General features: G+C 43.1%; 1 protein-coding gene across 3 annotated transcripts in view; it reads right to left on the bottom strand.

Annotated features, from left to right (window-relative positions):
• The window catches only part of FCHSD2 (FCH and double SH3 domains 2), a 148,457-nt gene that overhangs the window by 111,873 nt on the left and 10,069 nt on the right, over nt 1–26,515 (bottom strand). For all 3 annotated transcript variants that reach the window (XM_064505231.1, XM_064505230.1, XM_026097901.2), the window contains exon 3: nt 3,057–3,102. In XM_064505231.1, coding sequence (XP_064361301.1) covers nt 3,057–3,102 — 46 coding nt within the window. The remainder of the gene's footprint in view (nt 1–3,056; nt 3,103–26,515) is intronic.

Here is a 26,515-nt window from a genome sequence, read left to right on the forward strand (position 1 = left end):
GTAGCTGAATCAAAAGTTGCATTACTTGCCAAAGGCTTCCGCTATAAAAATATAGTTGAAAATGATAATAAAAAAATACAAAAGATCTTTTCAGGCTTACACAGCACAAGGGTAAACCAAGGAACGTTTGCAAAGCTTTGGGCTACGTGGTAAAGAAGAGCAAAGAAAAAAATTAGCCCACAACTTAGTAAGACAGCACGGGGTGCAGAATCCATCAGACTTTTAATCCACTGAAAACAGTGTTAAAAAGGCCACGGCATCTTAATCCAAGCACCCTTGTCAGAAAAGATGCTCCTGTTAGTTCGAGGCTCTTCTCCTGATGATTCCCATTGATATACAGGCCTGAAGGATGCTTTTACGTTTTTCACTCACAGGTGCGAACAGGAATGAGTGGATATAAACTACAGGTTTTTTTTCCCTGTATCTAAAAAGGTTTTCAATGTATTAAGTTTCTCATTGCAACACACTACCTAAGCAGCAAGCAGCAGCAATCGACACCGAGCAGCCTGCCCACTCTCTCCAGACCACAGATACGGTAACTGAGCAGACGCATCTCTTCAGTGTTAATTCGATATCCAGAAAAACAGACAGAAATAAAAAATCATAAAAATAATTGCCAATTTTTATTTTAAACTATTTGCACCTCCAGTTCAAACTGTAAAGTGCTCGTGCAGCTCCCAGGAGAGTCTTTTCCATCCTTCTTCTATGATTCGACCATCAGTGAACAGCTGCCAATGTCCCATAGTCACGGCGCTGCCGCTAGCAGCTAAACTGGCACCCACGGAAACGAGTGGTCCGTCTCACAGCCCGAACTCTTTGCGGGTATTTGCAAACCACACTGATAACCCACAGGCACGTTTTACTCTGAAAAGATCAGAGCTACACACTGAGCAAAAAACAAAACGTGACAAAACATAATGTCTGTGCGTCCTCAGCAACATGATGCAGAGGCTGGGAGAGACTGTCATTGAGTTAAAAAGGTTATAAAATAAAGAAAAATATAACAGAGGTTTAATCATCATCCCCCCAAAATTAAACATTTCTATTTAACATGTCAGGTAAAAACAGTTTTTACTAGGGAGCAGCAAAAGCACACATTGAGTAAGTTCTCCTTCCATCTAACAAATATTCTTAGCCATTAATTTCGGCTAACTCATTAATCACAGAATAGCTAACAACAATACAATGCTGCAATTTAAGCACTATTATTAATGGGAAATGAGAGCCTTTAAATACTCTCAACCCTAAATATTAAGATAAGCCCTTGAGCATTTATTAAATAATGCCGTACTGAGAATACGAATAAAATAGCTCAGCGTATGTTCACAGCGGATCTAGAAAGGACGGGAAGACCACATTCGTTCACTGTTAGTGAACGAGACTTCACATTTACTTCGATTACAGTGTCTCTCACCAAAATGCTTTCTGTGAAACGTTGCTACCATCTCAAAAGCAGAAATCCCTTGACAGACCCGAGAAGAAACATCCAACGTCATTCTGGAACTGCACCCTTATCGCCAAACCCAAAGGAAGCGAGCCCACAAAACTTCATTCATTCAAACAGTCCTTCACTGAATCTCAAACGATGCAGCTGTATTGCTGGAAATTTATTTTTTTTTAAATGCAAATATCTGAAAGCCTCTGTTGTCAACACCGAGCCGTCCAAATCTGAGAACCTAATTATTTTTCTAACTTACCAAGACCTTTCCCTAAACACAGCAAATGCTAAAAATGTCTCTGCATACAAAAATGTGTACCGCTGTGACAAGAAAAAGGTATTAAGAATTGATCTTAAAATCCTCTACAGTGTCATTACACAATCACTAAAGAATATATAGTTTTAATCCAAGTTTCGTTAAGCATATATTGATTCTGTATTTGAAGAATTGTTGCATTTAATCAAATCGAGTGCAATCTCTGATGTGATCAATGTATGCTAATGTAAACTCAAGTACAACGAAAGTGTAGGAGCACCAATAACCACAGACCTTTGGAACAACAGTGAGTTTTGGATTAAATTCAGGAAAAATTTCATTTGACTTGCTAAGTATTTTCAGTTGCGTTTTAGGCTGAGGCCACAGGCAGAAAATCTAGGACTGGTAAAAATGTGTGTAGCGTAGTTTTAAAGTATAGAGAAATTCTCTTTCATAAAAATCACAGTAAAGCCTGACTCACAGAAGACAGTCATTGCGCATGTACTGTGGATGATGCAGCACTAAGGACCAAAAGGATGCTTCAGCCAACAAACAGGGTTTCGAAACACGCTAGTGACAGCTTTTATTTTCGGGTTTCGCTTCTACCACTGCCCCACCATCAACAGTTGCAAAGGTAGGTACATCTCCTGTATTTATTGTACATTGAGCTCCTCAAGTTCCCTCACTTACATTTCGTTCTACCTTTAATCTATTTAGAAGTACATTAATTTATTTTTAATTTGTGGTACTTAGACCTAAGCTCTAAGAACCCTTACTTTAAATTAAGCAGACAGCTGCTCCTTATTAGATGCTTTCTAATTTTGCAACAAGAAAAAAAAAAAAAAAAAAAGAAAGAAAACCACAAATCCTCCTTCCTTTCCCACAAAGACATCAAAATGCATTCTGCTCCCCATCACAAGCATTAGGCCAAATCTGGTTGATTTTACTCCAGATCAACGGGAAGCTGGGCTTACTGAAAAGTGCGAATATAAGTGTATTTTGGAGTACGGATGATAAAACACATCTCCTCTCCCATAACTGACCTGATTTCACATTTTACATGGTTTTCACACTAACTTCTGAAAAAACCTGAACGACTTGACGGACTTCTCGGAAATTTGAAAAAACATTAAAAATCGCTTCTCTTCCCAAAAGCTTCGTCGAGTGAAACGCCCAAGAAAACCCAGAACGGGCCCAGTCTCAACGATGCCGAACTGCAGAATCAGAATCCCAGCAGATACTTTCATATTGACCAACTTCCGAAAAGGATAAATGAGAAAACACACACGGTGGAAGGAGGGCTAATGAGCCAACTTCCTCCAGAAGCAACGGCGCGGACAGCAAAGCCATTCCAGGACCTACCTGTGCATACTCTTTCTCAATTGCAGCTCTTTTCTGACTGAACGCTCTGAAAAAGAGAGAAAAAAAAAGAAAGATCCATTAATACAGCAATACACTATAAATTCAGTAATTTACTTAAAAGGGTTTGCTATCGTTTCAGCTCAACTATTCTGCTGGACAGTCTTTGGAGCTAAACGAGGAACAAAAAGGCAGGGGAATTGTTTGACAACTGTATATGGGTTGCCTAGCAGCTCGCGCATGTGGCCTTCGCATATGCGGTGCCCCAACGGCCAAGTTTTATGGGATATATTCAGTTCCCAGGGCTACCGGTGTAAATACCGTTTACTTCATTAAAGGCTCATCGCCTTTCCACTGGTATGGCCTAGCAAAGAATTTGGTACCATAGAAAAGAATTTGGCTTTTATACATCTAAATTTACTTTTTTTAAAAAATAATAAGAAAAGTCATGTTTCCTCAACAGCAACTGAACATACCTGATTAATAGCTCTAGCCACAACCCTTAGCTTTAAACCCTTGTTATCCCACAGCAATACCCTCATCTACCCATTAACGGAGCTCTACCATATCAGACCCACTTAACTCAAACGGTGCCAATCACAGCATGTCACTTTACATTAACATCACTCCTATATAACTCCTATATAGGAGTATTCGAGACGTACCACCTCGACGTATTTGCAGCGGAGGTTTCAATCCACTGTCATAGTTATAGCAGGGAGGAAACTCAACTGTTTAGATTCATCAAGGCTCTTCTTCCAAGTGCTCTACTAGCTTAAGCCATTCCCTCTTTATCCACTGAACAGCCAAAGCACGATAATTTCCTTCAAGCTATACTATAAACTACTTTGACTAAGCTTAAGGGCATGCCATCAGCCAAACAAAATCTAATTCTATTTAAATTAGTCACACAATAATTATGGTGACACGCTGATAAAAAAAATCCTCAGGAACATCCTATAATAGGGTTAACACCGATAAATACAAACAAAAGGAGCCCTGAACAGGCTCTTTATTCCCATTTACTCCATGTCACCCATGGAGAGCACAGGCTCCAGCAATCACATCCCATCTTCCCACATCTCCCCTGGAGCTCAGGCAGGTATATGCACCACCGTGCTGCGTGAAACACCTCGATGTGAACAGGTTAAGTTGTCTGAGACACTTATAAACGAGCCTACTTTGTAAAGCAGTCAAGATATTTAATCAAGTATTACCAAACAGTTTATTTTAGGGTCTCCTGTTCCAAAAGCCAATGTCCCAATCGGGTTAGGAAGCATATCTAAAGGCACAATACTCTCCAAAAAAACCCTCGCTTTTCATCTGGAAGTACAGCTGACTTCATAAATAATTAGTAACACCTGAAATGTGTTATCAAGACTGAAAAGATAAGAAAAAAAAGCAGCTATCTTCAAAATGCAATTCTGGGAGGACTTACTACCCAAGGCAGTATTTTTTCCTCATTCGCAGCCAATCTTAATCTGAAAATGTATAATCACAGCTCAATGGTAGCAATACCTTAGTTACTGTACACAAAGGCTGGATATGGAGCAGCGTATTTCGCCACGAGGTTTTCTCCATTCAGAACGACTTCCACTTAAACTAATTGCATCACAATAATTGTGACAAGCTGGAAGCTTAAGATATCCTCTAAAAACCTCCGGTATTAAAAGGTTTACACTAGAGACGGAAAACAAAAGCATTCAACCAGCCCCAGCGCAGAATTACAAAACACCATGCAAATCAAATTTACCCGGAAAAACAGCAGAAATGTTGGCCTCAAGATCTGGCACGACTGCAAGTTTCAGCATGAAGAGAAAGGACTGTGCAGTAGCAGCTCCGTAAATTAGAAACACTTCAGAGTGATTTTAGATTTTATTCCGTATTTTAAACAGAGTATTACAAAAGAGATTGCAAGACAGCACATAATTCAATTTACACAATCCTTAAATTTGTGTTTGATCTATGGTTTGGCGAATCAAGAAAATAGTGAGTGCTGCACGACTGACAGCATCAGCCCTCTGCATTCCTCGGAGCCGGTGCTCTCGGTCGCTTTGTGACTGCATTTCCCTCGATTAGTCAAACACAAAGCTGTTTTTAACCCCGGGACAGTTTATACAGGAATCCTTTTATGACAGCCATAAACGTATTACAAAACACGAGGAAATACAAGACTTACGTAGGCAAATTTCCCAGGAGAAAAGAATTTCAAGCAGAAAAAACAGACTGATAAATCCATCGTATTTTCTTATCTTGGGAAACCCGAAAATTTTCATGCGTCTATCTAGATTTTATGTGCAAAGCTGGGATTTTAGTCTTAACCTAAACAAACATTAACTCACTGACTAGGCTTATTTCTACAAACATTAACCCTTGCAGCACGCTTACCTCCCTTGTCCCATCAGAAACATTTCAAAAGCAGTTAACGTCTTAGGGCAAAGGAACAAATGCAGCCAAATCCAACAATATCTGTGTATATAATCAAGCTATGACCATTTCCCACTTTATTTTAAGAATGGCATTTGCCACTACTCTCGTATTGTGGACATCGGGACAAGAAGCTGCCATGTAGAAGAAACCCTACTCTATCACACGTAGCGTGACCAGGTGCCTGTCTTTACAAGGGCCTGCTGTTAGGGAGACTGCTGCAAGCCTGAAGGAAAAGTCACACCCAAGCAAGTTATTTCAGTGGTTTCAAGAAATCCGATTTAAAACAGAGAGGCAACGCTAGCCGCCCACACCGTTCCCTCACGTGCTGCTCCTACCGAAACCGGTATGGGTTAGGGCTCTGTAGTACTGGAAGAAACATCATCCTGAAGGCATGAAATGTTCTTTCCAAAGCATGAGCAGATGGAGAAAATCGGCAGAGAAGAAGGGTTGTCGTCCTCTGAAACATCAGCAACTGGTCAAGGCTGGAGGTCAGGAACACAAGGAGCTGGAGAAGTCTCTCCTACGTGATCAGTTGTCACGTTCAGCTGAGACTGACAGCAAGGACCATGCGTGGGGTTAGAAAGGACCACTCTTTTGGCTTAAATACTAACCAGAATACCTGCAGAGGAGGAGGGTGGAGATGATGCTGCTGTGTATGGGGACACAGCCCACCTCCCTCTCTCACTTCCATCCCTTCCTGAGCTTCCGACCCGGGATAACATACTCCGAGATGTGCAGCAAGGCCGAGCAAGCCACTTTGTTTCCCGAGGACTGTAGTTCTTTGGTCTACCTTAATTCATAAGACTTTACATGATGAAAAATATCTGGATGATACCTAATGATCTGGTATTAAAGAAACGAGACTGGATGATCTAACTTTGCCTTGGGCTCTGCGAAACAGTGGAACAGTAACGGCGGCAGAGAAAGAAAAACTACGCCTGCTTTCACGCCAGCCTTGCTAATACCACCTCCCCCAGCGCTGAATCATACCTGTCACTTTAAAATCCCCAAAAGAATTCCAGCCACTGCTGAGTATTTAAATTGCCCACATCGGTCATTCATTCAAGTAACTTTTAAATTTAAAAAATTTTTTTTAATTGTAATTCTCTTAAATACAACACGAGGCTGCATTTGCACCCAGCGAACGCATTTGCAGCTAGGGGCTGAGATACTCCACAGCGAGCCAAGCACTGATGTGAACCACATCTGGAGTGCGTTTCTGTGCAAGACCATGGGACACAGTGGTCAGAAAACAGACGCGTTAACTGACAAACAGGTACAACTTGCTCAGCATTAGCAGTCTGTGTTAGCGCTATTTTTCTTGGCTACGGCCATTCAGATAAATTGTTTAGGAGTTTTAATGGACAAATATAAATCCTTGCAGTTTATACAACTATGTAAAGCACCAGAAAACATGCAAGCTAGTATCCGAAACATCCAAAAATACGATGGGAAAACGGTGGAGGAACACGAGATGTTTGCTTGTTTTGATTATGCAAGGGTAATAAGGTAATTTCAAAATTCAGTTTAAAAATCAATTCACCCTATCTAGGATTCTCCAAGTAAAGCGACCTAAGAATTGTAGAGCACTTTCCAAAGCATTTTAAATTGAATCAATTCACCCACAGTCAATGAGGTGAATCGGAGAATAACAACATGCCCCAAAACCTCCAGCTTCTCGAAAAACAGCACAAGAATAATTCACGATAGCTGGAACATAAGCTAGCAAGAAATTAAGACTTTGCAACTCCTGCTTATTGTGCACTGGTAGCACAAACGCTCACAATACACTGATGTCCAAACTACTACTACATTTTTTCTTCTTTTTCAAGATAAAAGGAAACATTCTTTCCCAGAACATTTTGCTCCAAAATTTTCCTAGTATCGTTAAAGCAGAGAGCTCCTGCTTAAAACAAAAAGCTCCATAGAAAACTCAAAAGCTAGTAATAGGTTCTGAAGTCGAATTACCTGACTCTGGCTTTATTTAGACTTGTCCATGCAATTTATTCCATTGCAGACAAGAGATGAACAAAAATCACTACTGAACAATCTCAAAGACCTCCAACGCTAGACATATGCATGAGCACAGCCACTCGGGAGATGAAGTTCCACCCGACCTTCCAACGTTGTGTTTTGGCTGTGCTCGTGCAATGTCTAGATACCAATTGCCTGCTTCCACTAACTGACAAATAGATCCAGAACGCCGTTCTCCACGGTGAGATGCATTTATTCGAAGCAATGGAAATTCATCCTAACACACGGATTACAGGAAAGGGCCCCCACGGTGAAGAATAGTTATGTACAAGATGAAATGCGTTTTGGTATTCCTCAACCCTATTACAACTTTCCTCCAAGTCTGAACTTTAACAGGATTTGGGGGGGTAGGATCTACATTTGGACTAGTCAAGAACTGTTTCAGGTTAAAGGAGCAGCAATCTGATCAGTTCAAACAGGTCAAATATCCTCGTCAGATCAAAATCCAGCATATGAAGAGATATAAATAAACCCTCAGCTGTCAGGCAGCATAAACTGCTAGGAATGAAACAGTGACAGAAACTCGGAGAATCCTGGAATAGTTGGGGCTGGAAGGGATCTCTGGGGTCTCTGCTCCAACCCCCTGCTCCAAGCAGGGACAACTTAGATCAGGCTGCTCAGGGTCGTGTCCAGGATAGGCCTGGGTATCTCCAAGGATGGCAATTCCACCACGCTCTGGGCTCTCTTCCAGGGTTTGACCACTCTCCGAGGGGGAACATTTCTTATATTTAATGTTTTTACTGCCCAGGGCACTGTTGGCTGACACTGTTGCAAACACACACTGCTGACTCGGGGGCAACGGGTGGCCACCAGGTCCTCTCCTGCAATGCTGCTCTCCAGCCCGGCACCCCCAGCCTGTCCCGTCACACAACGTCACCGTGTCCCAGGAGCAGGACTCGGCATTTGCCTGGGTTGACCTTTGTGAGGTTCCTGCCAACCGCTGCTCCAGCCTGTCAAGGTCGCTCTGAACACAGCCCTGCCTCCAGCGTATCTATTGACTATTCTCCCCAATTTGATAACGTTCACGAACTTGCCAAGAGCACGCTCCGTCCCATCATCCAGGTTGTCAATAAAGACATTAAACAGTACTGACCCAGTTTTGATCCCTGAGGGACACCTAACTACTGGCTGGACTTCGTACCACTGTCCACCACTCTTGGAGTTGAGAAGTCCAGCCAATTTTCCACCCACTTTATTATCCATTTATCCAGTCCATATGTCCTCAATGTGGCTATAAGTGTACTACAGGAGACTGCATCGAAGGCCTTACTAAAGTCAACACACGCAATATACACTGCCGTCCCCTTGTCCACACAGCCAGTTATCACACAAGGCGATCGGGCTGGTCAGGCATGATTTGCCCTTGATAACCCGTGCTGGCTGTTCCCAGTCACCTTCTAGTCCGGTCCCTGGAAACAGCTCTGGGAGGTGTTGCTCCATAATTTTCCTAGAGACTAAGGTAAGGCCGATCAGCCTGTTTCCCAGATCCTCCTTCCAGACCTCCTTGAAAACAGGTGTGGCGTTTGCCGGTTTTCTTCCGTCACCAGGAGCCTCCCCTGATTGCCACGACCTTTCAAAGATGATCGGGTGAGCTACCTGACCATGCCTCTGTACCGCCAATACCTCACAGCTCTGCAGCCACACACAGATTTCTGACTCCTCCTGGCTGTACACATTCATGTCCAGGCTCCCGAGATGGATCCCGAGCCATGATGCTCTCACTAGGGAAATACCAGAGCCTCTTCCAGTACGCTCCTTACACGTTCAAGGTTGCCTCTAGCAGCATCTTTGGGGTCTACTTGGGGTGACAGTCCTACAGCTGGATACCCCTTCACAGTCACACTGCAACATGCTGCATCGAAGCCTCCAGCAAGCAACAAACCTCCCAAGACACCAAGCCAGCTCAGCACGTGGATGCCTCTGTTCCCTGCAGCGGGGACTTTCCAGCGACTGTCATCTGCTTTTTCCTCTCACTGTGGACACGTGGTTGAGGCTCAGCTAGCTCTGGTGTCTTGTTTTTCTTTACCTGTTCTGTAGCTGCAGATCTGAGGCAGAGAGCGGAGCCTCCTTCCTGGTGTCAGAAACCACAAGTTTCCTGTCTCCCCCACCTTGGGAGTCTCAGTATGATGCTGCGTTGAACGCAGTCTCTAGCTGTCCCCCTTTTCATGCACCACAGGGCTCTTGTTTCTGCAACCCTTTGCTCATGCGTCCTAATGGTACCCAGCCTGTTCACTTACTTCCACAGCTCCTGGATGGCAACTCAGTGCTTGATTGGAGTGTATCTCTCTCAAAGGAGAAGCCACTGCTGACCCCAGTCCCAGGGAGAGGCACCAGGCATACGCTGCAGACCCAAACCTGGACAGCCACGTCCTCCTTCTGGAACTCCGTCTGGGTTGACATCTCCGTTGTGCCAGGAGCAGCTGCTCCCACTGATGCTGGAGACCATTCCCTGTGGGGCACCAGCACCATCGTTGCCCAGTCTCAGCAGGCCTTCGCTGGTCTTGAGCAGAGTTTCTGGCCCCCCTTGGGTTCCCAGTGCCATCTTCTACCCCTGTTGGCCATGCTCCAGGCTACCAGCTATATAGCAGCTCCCTAAACAACTGTTGAACAGTTGTTCCTCATGTTGTAGCAAAACAGCATTTCTTTAGGAAAGCTGAAGTTTTTGTTCGGAGGTTTAATTCATTGCTTTGATCTGGACACATACAATTTGCAAAAGCAATATGGATATTTGGTTATGTTTAGAATGAAAATGGGCATGAAATTATGGAGCAGCGCAACCATTAATCCAAAATTCTCCACCAGAAAAAGAAGAAGGCATGTCACAACTAAAGATCAGAAATAATCAATCCCTGACCACCGGTCTCTGAACGAGTACATGACTCTAGAGAAAGGCAACAAAGTCCCTCTGACTTTACCATTTACACTTATTCCATACATTTTACACTCTCTGTATAGGAAAGGCTACTGAAGAAATTTGAATTTAAAACATTAAAGCTAACCTATCCCATCTTCCCCAGCAGCACAAAAAAACGCACCACAGTGAATCAACATCATACAATCAAACAAGTGCTCTTGTCTAGTTTTTAATTTAGGGATAGGTGTGTTGCTAACAAAGATGCAATTCAGTTTAAAGGTACTTCAGCTAGCAGAAAGCATCCACATAAATCAGTTTAGGCCAGCGGTTGGCAATAAATGCTGAGAAAATACTGCGCTAGCTGCTGCATCCCTAATTAGGTGCTTCAGGAATACGAGTATATAGGGGCAGGCGGCATTAATATTCACGCTCCACGTCCAGCGGACACAAAGCAGACATACCTGGAGCAGCAGCCCATCAAAATCCTTCATCGTGAAGAGACTCTGAAATGCTGCATGTAAGAACAGCCTCCTTTTCTCATTTTTCTGTTTCTACTAAACAGAATTACCACAACCGAGGCATTTAAAGCGATTTGCCTGAAATCCCAAGTGACTGAAGAATAAAGTATTTTACAGAAAAGCCTCTATTTCTGAAGTTATTTATGTACACATTTGTAATTCGCACTTATCTATACACACACTTAGAAGTCTTAGCAGCAACCTGAGTGCAATAAATCAGGTTATTCAAATTAGAAACATATTTCTGGTAAGGAGGGGTCTCCTGTTAGCTTCTTTGCACCAGGCAAGCGCGTGTGTGGCTCTTCAAAGCAAAGAAAGAACAACACACCACTTCAAAGAGGCAATTTAAAACACTGCATACAGCGGAGGCAGAACGATCAGAAGCGATTTTCATCACAAAGTACCCAGTCAGTTAAGTGACTTCAGCCCGGACTCTTAACTACTGAAATTACACCAGTATTAATCTTTGGCTAAGTGCTATCACTGGAAACATCAGTGCAGTCCTCTTTCCAGTTCTCAGCAGCACATTCCCCATCCCTCCGAGCCAGCATTAGTAGCTGCACAGCTGCAAAGTCATCGGGGACCTAATCAGCACCGAAAGGAGCCTTAAAAAAAGCTGTTCAGGCTGCACAGGCGTTAGAGCCAGCACAGAGGAGGAGATGAGGAACACACAACCCAAATACAACCGTTTGGCAGCAGCTGAATGGACTTAAAACTGATCATAAAAACCATGCACGACTGGTCAGAAGATTGGTTAAAAACTTTGCACATCAGTCTGCGCGCTTTGTCATCCATTTCTTCTCAGTCTCAAATAAAACAATCGCTGATGCCACCTGCTTTTGAAATAAGACAAAGCGTAACCTGAAAAGTCATAAAGCACTGGTTCATTGTGTGGTTTTTTAAGGTGCTCCTCTAACATAATAAAATATATGAAGATTACAAAACACTTAGCCAGTGATAAACATCAAAAATGCATTCAACACAGTACATACAGGAGTTTTGGAAAGCAGCATTACCATGTTTCCTGGCACAAGTTCCACCTGCCCACCATGCCTCCACTGATCATTGAATACTAATAATATTTTACTCGTGCACCAAAAAAAACTCACCTAGGACAAAGCCCACAAACTGAATTTTACAGCCATGCTTTTGTCATAGTTTCACAGAATCACAGAAGGGTTGAGGTCGGAAGGGACCTCTGGAGATCATCTACTCCAACCCTCCTGCTCAAGCAGGGTCACCTGGAGCACGTTTCCAAGGATTGTGTCCAGACGGCTTTTGAAGATCTCCAAGGAAGGAGACTCCACAACCTGAGTAATCTGTTCCAGTGCTCAGTCACCCTCACAGTTTTTCCTCACGTTCAGACGGACCTGCCTGTGTTTCAGTTTGTGCCTATTGCCTCTTGTCCTGTCTCTGGGCACCACTGAAAAGAGTCTGGCCCCATCCTCTCGACTCCCTCCCTTCAGATACTTTTACACACTGATAAGATCCCTTCTCAGCCTTCTCTTCTCCAGGCTGAACTTGCCCAGCTCTCACAGCCTTTCCTCATAGGAGAGATGCTCCAGTCCCTCCATCATCTTAGCAGCTCTCCACTGGACTCTCTCCAGTAGCTCCAGGTCTCTCTTGTACTGGGAAGCCCAGCACTGGACCCAGCACTCCAGGTGTGGCCTCACCAGGGCTGAGCACAGGGGCAGGATCACCTCCCTCGACCTGCTGGCAACGCTCTGCCTAATGCACCCAGGACACCACTGGCCTTCTTGGCCACACGGGCACCTTGCTGGCTCGTGGTCACCTTGGTGTCCCCCAGCACCCCCAGGTCCTTCTCCGCAGAGCTGCTCTCCAGCAGGTCACCCCCAGCCTGTCCTGGTGCCTGGGGCTGTTCCTCCCCGGGGCAGGACCCTGCACTTCCCTCTGTTGAACTTCACGAGGTGCCTCTCTGCCCATCTCTCCAGCCTGTCCAGGTCCCTCTGAACGGCTCACTGGGGCATCACCACTCCTCCCAGTTTGGTGTCGTCAGCAAACTGGCTGAGGGTGCATCTGTCCCTTCATCCAGGTCACTGATAAGTTGAATAATACTGGACCCAGTATTGATCCCTGGAGGACACCACTAACTACAGGCCTCCAACTAGACTCTGCGCCGCTGGTCACAACCCTCTGAGCTGGGCCTTTCAGCCAGCTCTCAATCCACCTCACTGTCCACTCCTCTAGCCCACATTTCCTGAGCTCGCCTACGAGGATGTTATGGGAGACGGTGTCAAAAGCCTTGCTGAAGTCAAGGCAGACAACATCCACTGCTCTCCCCTCATCCACCCAGCTAGACATTTACAGTCTGGTTCTTTAGACTAAGTTTGTGCCAACATGTCAATTCACTATTGTTCACTAACACCACAAGTAAAGAACTATTTAAAAAAAAATCTGTATGAAATCTAACACAAATCTAATTTCTATTTTGACATATGGCCATAACTATACCTTGAAAACAAAGGGACTTGTAAAAAGTAGCAATGTTCGGAGTGAGAAAGGCACAGGGCATGTTTCGAGTGTCATAGGCTGGCCTGTACCCCTGGCACAAATACAACCGATTGCCTAATCTTGATCCAAGCTGGTTGGACATCCAGCAGCTCTGATGTGGAAGCTCTATAACTGCATTAGGGCAGCATCTGAGCTAACAGACCTGCCAGCTCGGAGAACGGAGCAAAGGAGCTTAACCGTCCGCATGCATCTGGACAGGCATGCCCAAATGTCTCGGAAAAATACGAACAAACCTGCTTAAGTATTCTCCACTGGCTAGTGGAAAGCTTTTCTTACCCAGGCAGGCTAAAGCAACATTTCCTCCCTGAATCAACATAGAGAAGGGTCAAGGTACAAAGATCCCCACCCAGAAGCAGGGGACAAAAGGGCATAATGCTCCTCTTTTTCGGCACCTGGAGGCAAGAGGAGGCTTCAACTTAAACAGAACTCGTAAAATTAATTCCTTCGTAAGACTTGCAACAACTCTCTCCATCATCATACCAGCTGGCAGGCACCAGCAACCAAAGATACTTCACCAGGGTGGGCACTGCCTCCTTCCACTTTCTGGCCAGGCAGATTCAAGTCAAACACCCCTACACTGCAGTCAAACCAAGGGCTGCCCCTCTGCGACTAGATCTCACACCACTGCTCTCTCAAAAAAGCGACTGAAGAAATTCGGAAATCGTAACTAAGCAGAAACTCACTTTCATTTTGTTCAAGAGAGCTACCACATGACCACGGAGTACTTCGGCTTCCTTTTCAGCCAGTCCTCCAACAAGAAGCACCAGTTACTACACTGGAGCAAATAATTGCCTTTGCATTAGGTTTTAAAAATAAAATGCTCTTTGTTTAATGATTTTATATCACCTGATTGAAACACATGTCTTTCTAGGAGGGCAACTATTTCATAAGCACACTGTTACCTTCCAGATTTATCTATTAAAGAATAAGACATTCACCAACATTTTTAGCCAGGAGCAGAAGTCTGGATCAGTCAGTGCACACACTTTTACGCTAAGTTTGAGCGATTGCTGCACTGCTGCTGTTGCCTTTCCTGCTGAAGGTTTTGCACCAACTGCGTTGATCAACATTCATATCAGAGCACATCTTGGCTTTACTTCTCAAATCACATGTTAAGCACAGAGGTCTGGGAGCAGACTTTGCAACAAAAAAATGCCAAATCCTACAGCCTTTTCCCTAGGGCCCATCTCTGGGCTGCCTCTCCTATTGCCTCTGAACTTGTTATGCTACTACCACTCTTGTAGCATCCCTTTTACTACTCTTCACGTCTCTCACCGGTTGTAGATGACATTGCCCGTCAGCAGACAAGCAAAGCTTTAATGCTTCTCTGCTGCCTGCCATTATTTTCACCTCTTGTATGCTCTCTCTCAGCTCCTTGCTTAGCCACGTAGGGCTTCTGCCGAAATTCCCGGCTTTCCCACATAATGGGATGGTTCGCTCTCACCTCTAGCTCTCTAGGCATCTTCCTTAAAAAACAACACATTAATCAGGGTGTCTTTCCCCTGCCTGGCTGCTTCCCAGGAGATGCTGCCTACCAGCTGCACGAACAAGCTGAAGTCTGCTCTCCTGACATCTCCCAAGGCTCATCCTCCTCCCGATCCTGAACTCCGGCTGTGGTCATGGAAGCCCAAGCTGCCGCTAGTCTGGACAGGACTCCCAACAGCAAGTTACCAATACCAGGCTTCCTCCTACTCAAGTATGGACGACTTGCAGTGCTCATGCGGTGTAACAGCTGCAACGCGGTGCAGATGTGGCCTCCAGGTCAAGCCTTTAGCAAATGACTTTTTACAAGAGCATGCCAACGTGATCGTTTCCAGCTAACCCACGTTCCCCTCAGCTGTGAAGCCACACAAGCCAGAAGAGGGAACTGGAGACCATCCTCACCTGCAGCCTAACCCTCTGCCACGGTGACGCTCAGTGACCCACTGCACGGAGCCGGTGACGTTTCCTGCTTGTGAACCAACTACACGGCTCTGCCTGCTCGCAGCAGATGCGTGGAGGACATCTTGCAGCTCTCAGGCACAAATATTTGTAACATCAAGGAACTCCTGGCTTGCTGAGTCAAGAAATTCATCCTTGCTGCAGGGCACGGTTCGTGCAGCTCCCTGGCAAGTCATACCTCACTTTCTCGACTTACCTCCGTGTACTTGGCCGGTCCTCTGGCAAGTACAAACGTGGATGTTTTTGAAACTTGCTCCTAACATGCATATTCTTTGTACCGTCTCCTCCTCAATTACAACAACCTTAAAATAAAACTGGCAGGTCTTCTGAAAACAGCTTTACAAGTTCCTGCAGAATGGTATTAGCTGACAATTCAAACATCCTGTGATACACTGCAGCTCTTTTCTCTTCTATAAATCCTTTACTGCGAAACACATCATTTTCAAACAGCAGTTTTACCAAAGCAAGCTAAAGTTACAGTTTCCCCCCAATCCTTTTACAGTCAAGTATATAAAAATCCTCATGTTGATTCAACTACTATAAAATGTTTTACAACTCTGAAGAATCCTGCTACCTCTTTCTGCTCCTATCCTGCTGCACAGACGACTTGCAGAAACGTTCACCAGCTGCTTCTGATTCAGCATCTCCATTAGAAGCACATCCCTCCTGATTAATCATCTTGTGCAGCTTCCCTGAAGTCTGTCCCGTGCCATTTTTATTCTTTAAACATCTATTTTTTCTCAACGAAGATAAATCACATTAAAAGAAAATTGTCTTGTATGCAAACAGAGGTGGAAACATTTCAACCACTTTGCAGCGAGTCTGCTTATAACTTAAATCAGTGTATAATAAAAGATCTTTCTAAATCAGGGAATCAAAGCTCTGCATGATAGTGGGACAAAACTGCTCTCCTGCCCTTCCTGCTGGCATTCATCGACAGTTGTTTTGCTACAGCTTTCACACAGGCTTCAGTATCTTGATCTTCTTGCCGTCCACTCAAGGAGCAAGATCCAGGTGACCAATGATGGAGAAAGGAACTAACTTTTGTCCAAAGTTTAACTAACACCAACTGTGGCATCTGCGGCCTGCCAATACTTATTACTTGGATTTGGATGAAAAACTCTTAAAAGGTAAAAGAACTGTCAAAACAGAAATGGAAAGAAAATTTCTAGGCATTGATTCCAGAAGAATTGGAAAAACCTAGAAGAGAGAGAGACTCGGAAATGACACCCTGCTAGCTCTGAGCCCCATCCTTGACTTCAGATATGGCTGTTTCTAAACAGAGCTACAAGTCTTAGTTATCATCAGCATTGCTCTGGGTGGAGGAGAAGCTTATTCTAGTTTGGACTCCAGTAACCAAACCGGAGAAGGCTTAACATGCTGTAAGAGAAAGGAGCGGCAACGGACTTAGAAGACGCAATTTCTCTCAACCATTTTATTGGGAAATAAGGCTCCAGTCAGCAGAGAACAACCAACTAATTCCCGTTACCTTCTGTAGGTGGAAGCTCTCCAGTTAACCCTGGGCTCTTAGTGTTTGGGCACTGCCACCCAAACCTCATGACAAAATTCAAGACTCAGTTCTGTTACTACCACCTTTTAGTCGCTGCACTGGCCCCCCAGTTTCAAAATGATCAGCTGGCGTATTTTTGGCAATCTACGCACTATTGGTCCTTTAAACCCACCCAATTCAAAGGAGTAAAAGAGAAAAACCAATCTGCCTTGCACGCACACATGCAGGGAGCAGCTGAACGAGACCTCACTTCGAAACACAAAATCCAGACAGCCTAACTGCGAATTTCTTCACTTTGGAAGCTCTCACACAGGAATGATTTCCTGCTCTTAAAAAAAATATTCCTCCCTAAAAAGCCCATTTACACTTTTAAGAGTGAATTGCTGTACTTTTAAACACACTCAGTAAAAGTTATGCAATTTAAAATATATATATGTTAACATACACTTAAAATACTTGGTGCAGTAGTGCAACCCCGCAAGCAGACTGCAGGTTAAAAGGGAGTTATTTTAGCAGCATACGAGCTTCCAATAAGTCAGGAGCTTTTCTTTCATAAAACCATCAAAAATGACTAAGCAATTTTCCTCCAAGTTTCAGTTTTAAATATGCTCCGGGAGGTTTTGCTCATCATTTAAGTCACTGTAGCCCACGCAGCCTGGGATAAGCAATCCTCTCTTAAAATATGCAATATCTCCAGCTCACGCCTGAACGAGGCTCTTCTAGCAATGCATGGAAAAAAAACTCCAGACAACTTTAAACAGCAATGTACACGCCATAAATCGCATTACTATGCAGTCTGGGATTAGGATGAGCTGTCACTAGCAATAGAGCTAAAATAAAAATTAGCTCTGCCACTAGATAAGGGGAATTCTTGGCAACTCAAACGTAGCGAGTGTTGGCAGCAACTTGCCTCAGAGAAGTATGAGTAGTCCAGCAAGGTGATCCGAAAAACAGGACATCCAGACACAATACAATGCTAATACACGATACAATGCACGATACAACAGCATTTTCCCTTTAACAGAATTAAAGAAAAAAAAGAAACTCAAAAAGAACAACCAGAAAGTTGCTGGGGAGCATGAAAATTTGATTCATTCTAATACGAAAGTGCAAAATCATTATAATATTACCATGTACACTAAATATGAAGATTGTTTTCTAACTTAAATGTATTTCAAGCGATTATTAATGAGTTTTTGCTTCGAATGGAAACTAAATCAGTAAAAAGAGATAAAATTTAGATAAATACAAAGCTACTTTCTGTAGCTTATCCAAGACTGATTCATCACTTTCAAGATATCTCCTATTTACAAAAGCACCAACATATTGTAATTCAGAGCATCTGCTTGGAGTTTTTGGAAAACAGGAATATAATGAACTTCTTTGATTCCCATTTGCTTGACAGCTCTCTGAGAAAACATATTTCGTCATTAACACAGCTTGTTTTATCCTGGATCTACAAAACGTTTTGTGGTAGGCAACAAGAGTATCACAACTGTTACTGATTCATCTGGCACATTTTAGGAATCTTAACATTGCCACCCCGTAGTATCACACAGACCTTTTTCCTTTCTTTACCTATGATTTTAATATATGCACTTCATATTTTAATTACGCACTTCACAAGGTTTTATTTTCAAAAGCATTGATATTAAAGCATTAACAACAAAAAAGCTATCTTTTAATACAGTATGCAACTAATAAGAATTACCAAAACTTTCTTTCCTCATAAAGCACAATTGCACTATATCTTAACAGTAGGTGTACCTCATTCTTCCAATATTTTAAGCCAAAAAGCATAATAGTTCACTCAAATCTGCTGTCCAATTTGTAAAAATATACCTGTAGGTTATAAGGAATACTCTGACTTTTAAGTTTTGTCGCAGGAACACCAGCTGCAACTCAAAACAACTTACACCCGCTTTTCATGCAATTTATAGACCTCAGCTTACTCCACTGCTAAAATATTATTGCTATGAGGTGTATGTGCGAAGGCAATATTCACACGCTATTTACACCCAACCACACGCGCCGTTCCAGGCGCCAAGCAAGTCGTAACTGCGCAAAAAGCTGCCGCTGTTTAAGAAACATCTCCTAGATGTGACTGCACATAAAAGAGCCAGACCGGCACGTGCCCACACCTCAGCCAGCTCAGTGCAAAGTCTCATAACTTTGCCAGAGAAAGTGGGTTTAAGCTATTTAAGGATGGTTGCCACCCCTTACTCACAGCTGGGTACACTTTTCCATGCACAGATGTCATAACAAGAAAGCATGTTCATGCTCACCTTTAAATTCTCTTTGAACGATACTGTTCACACATTTTCTTCAATAGATGTTTAGCAAGAACCAGCTCCATCAGTCACTGGGAACTGTGAAATGCATCTCCTCCTCCTGCCCCCACCAGCCTCTCACCAAAATCTTTCCCTGCCGGAATAATTCATCCAGGATAACGGTCTACGCACACCGTGGAAAACCAACTATCCCTACCGCAGAAGACGCCTGTTCTAAACAAGCCATGGAAAACTCCCTCAGTTCCCCGCTACTCAACGCAGCTGTGGCATCTCCAGGCCAGATGGGACTCGGGGCAGTTGCAGGAGACGCGCTGAAGCAGAAGTCCTTACTACGCTTTATGGCAAACGCACTGTGCTTTCTGAATCTGGTATCACTGTTGAAATAAAGAAAAAAATAAGTGAAGGCAGCTAGATTCCTGTGGATGGAGTATCTGCTGGGTAGAAGACAGATCTCTAGTATTCCCTTACTGATTTCACTTGCCACCAGGACAGATAGGGCACTGCCTGTCCTTGACCTGTTTCTTCTCCAGTTCAGCTTGTCTCCTTTCTGAAAGGATGGCAGTACGTATTTCTACCTATTTGACCTGGGCAGCTTCTTCTGAGTAGGACCACTCATTTCCCATCCTGCTTAGATCATTCCCCATCCAGGGAGAGAAAAGCTGCAGTCCCACCCCAACCCTTCTCCAAAAGGCAAAAACTTCACTCAACAGCACCAACCAGCCCCTTGAACAAGATATTTAAGTGAGCAAGAGAAGCCTTCTCCTTTGCCACTGCCTTTTCTTGATCTTGCTCACTACCTGCAAGAGCACCAGCTCCTACGAGCACCTCGACACAGGGAGCCGGGCAGAGGATAATCTTCCCCAAGGGCAAACGCAGCTCAGGTGCTTAACTGAGAATTAAGAGTCAGTTTATAATTTAACTGTATTGGAAACACATTACTTACGAAAACAGCACCTTTTCTCTGGTGGCATGGAGGGGGGTAGGAGGAAGCTCTGGCTATTTTTCCTGGAATGAAAAGCTACAGTAACAGCAGAGAGCACTTGCTAACGCAGGGTGCCTCCAAGCCGGCAGCTTGCCAGCTTGGCTGGGTAAAGATAAGGCACATTCAAACAACCAGCTATGTCAAGAAAACAGGGGCTGGCCTCAGTCTAGCATAATATTGTGCTAACCTGCTAATTAAAAAAAAAAAAGCTTCAAAAATTTGAACAGATAAACTTCGGAAGTTGGGAGATTCATCTGCTCATTTCAGAGTGGAAAAAGCATCTGGATGTGCTTGACTTCACAATAAAGTCTATTTGGCTAAAAAGATGTGGCCTTGGTTACTGCAGTTGTTATTACCTAGACAACAGTATTACAGTGCACCTCCACGTGAAGGTCTTGGCATTAACCAGCTCCAGCAATTGGTGAACATCGAAGCACCACTGCTAAGGAAAATGAACTTCTCAGGGAAGGTCAAAGCTCAAAGCACTCCACAGCCCAGGCCCAGCGTGTTTAAAAGGCCACCCAAAACTCCAGGACAAAAACCACCGTCAACGGTCGCAGTCCCCTGGCACAGCACAACTCTACAATAACAATAAACCAGGAAACGCACCCGTGAAGACAAAAAAGGAGACAACCACCTCTCCCCACAGAAAAGCAAGCCCAAATGGGAAGAACGTGCAGAAGAAAGAATTAGAGAACATGTTTCATCACATTTTAGCAACATACTGGAAGATGCTCAAACACTTCATGCAGATTTTTATACTATTTCTTTAATACATAATGTCCACTGGCTGCTACAGAAGTGATAAAAAGAGAGAGGATTTAATTCCCCTGATGTTAAGAGGTGATCGGGTAACTTCAACAACAGCAACAAACAGCCTGGAGCACCAACTTCAACCGGTCTTTGGATGCTGGCATTAAAATGCTGCAGATTCATTTAATGGCCATGGTTACACGCATGTCCCCAGTAGAAAAGCCTCAGATGTGTAGAAAAACTGGAGTACGTGGCCTCCTACACTATTAATTAGCTCATGGTAACTAACCAATACCTGTTTTCAGATAGATTAACACAAAGCGTTAACACTTAAAATTATTGGGTTTTCTTAACTACATGAAGAGTGTGAATATCATTTAAGCCCTGCATAAGTTTTGACAGATTAGAAACATTTAGGCAGCTACTACGTTGAAAGCCTCCACGTCAGCCACTGAATCATATTAAGCACTTCTGCACTTTTTGCACAGCTTGCACGGAGAAAAAATTCAGGTGCCTGAGAAGAACTAATGCACTTCCCAAGTCTTTTGGGCACAGAGGTAGTGATCTGAAAGACTCGACACCTTCCAGATCATTACACCTTTCAGTTCTTCACTTCTATTTGAAATACACAAAAAAAAATAGCTAGGAAACCGATACACACCAGTCTTACTGCAACTGCTGGAAGAGACTGCAGAAATTACCTCCCTTTCATCTCTTTCTGCCAGTGGAGAGGAAAATGAGGAATTCAGGGAGCTGCTAAAACTCTGACCCGAAGATCTTAGTTATGCAAAACATTTTTGTACCTCAAAATTTAATAAAAAATAAATTAATTTTAATAGAAATAAAAATTAATACGCTTGCTGTAAAGAGATCTGAGTGCTCCTTTAACAGCAAAGAACAGATGATATTGCTCAAAGACCTAGAAAGGAAATCAAACCATAAGCTTAGAAGCATTTTGTTCACATTCACACATCTTCCTGTTATCCTGCCTATGCATATCTGAAAAAAAGCTAAAAAAACCCCTCAAAATCACTAGAGGCATTGTTTTTTCCTGTGTGAACTCTCAGAGTTTTACTCACTCTATTTTTCAATAGAGAAAGAGAAGAAACACCATTCAGTATCAAAAGATTTGCAAACAACCTAAAGATAGTGCCAGCAAGTGGAAGGAAATTCTTTCCAATACTTTATAATAGCTAAGCACAATATTTAGCTATTACAACACATTCAGACGCTAAGTCACCTTGCTCACAAGCTTGCTATATAGTTATGCTGCTTCAACAAGGCTCATGATCCAAAAACAGAGTCCTGTTCAACACCCTTGTCCTCTCCAGGAGCATTAAAAGTGGGGGGAGAGGGTTGTTTGATAGTCCTCTACTACGGTAGAGGTCAACCCATGGGAGCTTGCCTCCAACCCAGTATCGGGGAGGACAAACGATGGTTGAGCGCTGTAAAGCAGTGCTACACACAAGTGGGGACTAGTTTAAACTCAACTGGACACAGAAAGAGCAACTGCTGCGTGCCATCTCATTTCCTAAAATGAGCAAAAAATAGCCAGTTCCACCAAGGGAACAGTAACAGCACAGCACAAATGCATGGCTGAGTTATCGGTTAGATACCCCAGGGAAAAAGACACCTTGGAGGCACATCTATATTTAAAGAGCTCCTATGTATGCCAGCACTGCTGGTATAGCGAATTGATTAAGTTTATCACCTTTTACTAGTACCACAGGAGCTGGCAAAATAAGTTTATCCAAAGGTCCGGGCTTTATTGTGACTTGCGTTAAGAAACTTGTGATGTTCCTACTTCTTCATTCATTTCTTCTCTCTCTCTCTCTCTCTCTCATAATTTGGATGAAAAATAAACTAATAGTAATTGAAAGTAATATTAATGTTCTTAGAAGTGGTGTTTCTGGCTTGGCTTCCCAAACCATATAAACATACATATACTGTAGCAGCTCTTGTATAGAAGATACGAATGCTTTACTCAATGCACCATGCGTCACACACAACTAGAGGGTGTAACAGAAGAGTCATGAAGAAGTTGTTCAAAACCAGGACCTATTTCCAATCAGGTGTCACTAGACAGCTATATTGATTTGTCATCTTATTCAGGGAGAGAAAACTTCACAAACAGCAAGCACATCAAAATAACCTAACTCATAAAGCTGCTGCCATCTACGTCCCCCGGCGCTGGGGGCAACACAGCTGGAAATGAGCAAAGTACATTCAGAGACAAGATAGACTAAACCAGGCCGAGCAGACACCGACAGCCTCAAAAGCAGATAGAAATTAAGACATTATAATGCTATTTATTGTAGCTTTTCTGACTTTGCATGTCTCCTCTCCATGCTCTCTCCATCATCTCCTCCAGTTTTCACAAAAGAACAGACAAATACAGAAGGGTTTTGGATTAAGCAGTAGAAGAAATACAACCACCCGATAGAGAAAGGCAGGGCTGAAACTTCCCTCTCAAGACAGAAGCTCCCAATTACTTCAAGAAAAGACAGCTATTTTACTAGGCAAGGAAAGTTTTAAAACATTTGGGGCGGTTTCGTTTCAATTTAAAAGAATCCAAGCTCTCATCTCAGCCTTTCTCAAACGCAGAATCAAAACACAGACACAAATCAAAACCAAAGTACTTCCTCCTTCTATACCTTAAAATTATTTTCTAAAGTAATTTCTCAAATTTCCAACCTTTCTAAATAACAGTAGGATTGTCTCACAAAGGATACCAATTCATTTATGCCTACAGTCAAAGACCTTTAAAAGCACAATTCATCTGAGATCAACGTAAAGTATCACACACTCAAGGGAAATCGTGGCTTGGTTTTTTTGGGGGGTGGTACTTTGCTTGCTTGGTTTTGTATTGTTTTAAATATGCACGCAGAGTATACCAGAGCCAAAAAAACTTATTTATGCCTGGTATTGTATGTATTTAAACACAGTCGCAAGTGCCAAAGTTTTCCTCGCTAACACCGGCTCGCATGTGGCACGCGAGCTAGAAATAGCTATACTTAGCGGCTTTGGCACCATCAATCTTCGACAGCCTTCTGCATGGCTGAGCTCTTCTCATAAAATCAGACACCAACACGTTTTGTCTCTCTCATTAAAAGGATGCTCGCTGCAAAAAGCACGGGAGGAGAGAGATGCGTGTGAACAACGCTGCCGTAGCCGCTGGAGGTTGGACCCAACCACACACGCAAAAACACTACTTTGAGCTCTCACAAAACACAGTTTCATTTACTGCAAATATCTGACTGGAATAACTGTGGTTCAGGCTAAAGCTGACCAGGGTTTGCTATGCTTCCCAGCTTTTTTTCCAGCCTGTTTTCTTTAAAATATGAATGTAGAACAATTTTTTTGTGTGCTCTTTCACACTACGGCGAGCAGTCTGATTGAGAAGATTGAACAAGCTGGTCCACTTTACCAACATGAAAAAAAATCAGATGCATATTTAACAGAAAACTAAACTTACCAACTATAATACAAGATAGATGCAAGGTAGAAAGTCTCCTAGGAAGAGCAGAAGGTTCCTACACCAACTAAGGACGACAAGCAAAGTCATACGGTACAAAGCTCTCTGCAGCCAGGATAACTACTCTACACCAGTCCCTATCCGAAAGATTCACTTCAGGAGAAGTGAAATTCTCCTTTTGACCTCTGCCACCATAAAGAATATTTACATGATGTATAATTTGATCGTATAGTTGCCCTCGTTTGTCAGGACAAGCTTCCCACTTGCTAACATTGACCAGACACAAGGTCCTCCAGGCCTGACCAGAGACGAGACCAGCCCATTCTCTTTTGGTTGCAAAGCTGGGCTTGACCTGAATCCAGAAATTCAGGTATTAAAAGGAAGTTCACAAAATGCAGTCAGGACACTATAATATAATGTAAGTTTCTATAATGTACATTTTTTACATTTCTTAAGATGATTTTCAGCATTAATCTATGCCAATACAAAGTTCAACTAGACTTCATGAGACAAAATACACACTGGCCCCAATTACATCTGTTAGCAAAAACACAAAAACTACTTCAGATATGGTAAAAGCAATCACATTCTCAGAGACATAAGCTTCTCAGAAAGGTGCTTTTTTCTTATTATTTCCTTTTCAAAAACTCCAACCCTGTGACACTGTCCGCATTGGGGATTTTTGGACAGGGTTTTACTTCCTTCTTAACCTCAGTTCTAGGGCACCAATGTTGGCACTGCCAAGAAACCAGTGTCCAGAATGCTCTAGCAGGTATTTTCAGCACGGCAAAAATAAAACTTGTTTTGATCCAGCTCAAGACAAAGTCAAAACCACTCCAGCGGATGAGTTAGGGTGGTGCGATGCTGTCTGCTGCCGTTCCCCATGCCCTTTCCGCAGGGGCAACAGAAGAGAGTCTGTGCCCTCAAGTCAGGCAACACACTGGATCGTGAACAGGACCAACCCAAAAGCGCCTTCGTTTGCAGATGCACACCTCCATCTTCATGAGCGAACATCTAAAATAACTCTCAGAAGACAGAGGAGTGCGTGTGTGTACTGTTTGCAAAGTCCGTAGGTTAAGCTAAGGAAGCTGGATGCACTGTCTGCAAAAGATGCTGAAAGCACCATTAGAAGAAGATGCAAAATCTGGAAAATAAACCTTTTCCCACCAAACATGATGAAACAAATAAAACACAACACAACACCATAGGAAATTAAGCCAGGCTACGCTGGCTGTGTCTGGAACGGTAAGTATGCTCTTCCTCTTTCCAATACAGCTTATCGTGACATTTGTGGCATGTCCCGAACACCTTCAATTCCCCTTACAGGGTTTCAGAAGTAGGATTAGCTCAAAGGCGAAGGCTTCCTGACAGAATCAAGTCCAAGGTTTGGGCCCGTGAAGCCTGAAGAGCTTTTTGTTCCTTTAAAATTACCTCTACCATACACTCCAATTTCCATAGCTGCCAATCAGACAAATTAAATATACCTTGTGTTGTCGCAATGAAATCTGTCACAAAGACAACTCTGCACCAGTGTATTACAACTGCTACTTTTCTAGGGCTCTGCCAAGCAGCATTTAGGAGCAAAGTGATAGTTAGCTTAAATAAAGGCCACACTGGAATGAAAAACAGAAAATAAACTTTTGCAGGCTAAAGACCCGATTCTTAAAAAAGAGGGTATTTCATCAAAACTGGAAATGCAACCGTTAGCAAGGAATGCACATGTTTTATTAGCAGCCAAAATCATCTTTTTGTTGTATCCTAAGACAAATGCATACTGAAGACATTATGCTCATGAACTAATGCGACAAGCCTGAACTCTCCTGAAAGCATCTCAGGCAACACAAGCTCTTAATTTCAGAGCTCCAGAGCATGTGTTGGAGTTGCTTTAATAAACAAAAGTTCATTTAAAAATCAAAACTTAAAGGCCAAAAGCAGAGAAAAAAATTGTTTCCCAATTAAAATAAAAAATGGGTTCTTGCTTTTTTTTTTTAAACCTGTTACTTCCACTACAAAAAACAAAGAATAAACTAAAGCTTCATGAGTTAATCAAAGACTGTGAAGCTACTTAGAAATACTGAAACGGGAGATCTATTACTGCTTATATGTCAGGGATAAAAATGAAGAAGTGTGGTCCATTTCTGC

The sequence above is a fragment of the Dromaius novaehollandiae genome, chromosome 1 (genome assembly GCF_036370855.1).
Source record: "Dromaius novaehollandiae isolate bDroNov1 chromosome 1, bDroNov1.hap1, whole genome shotgun sequence".
Taxonomy (NCBI): domain Eukaryota; kingdom Metazoa; phylum Chordata; class Aves; order Casuariiformes; family Dromaiidae; genus Dromaius; species Dromaius novaehollandiae.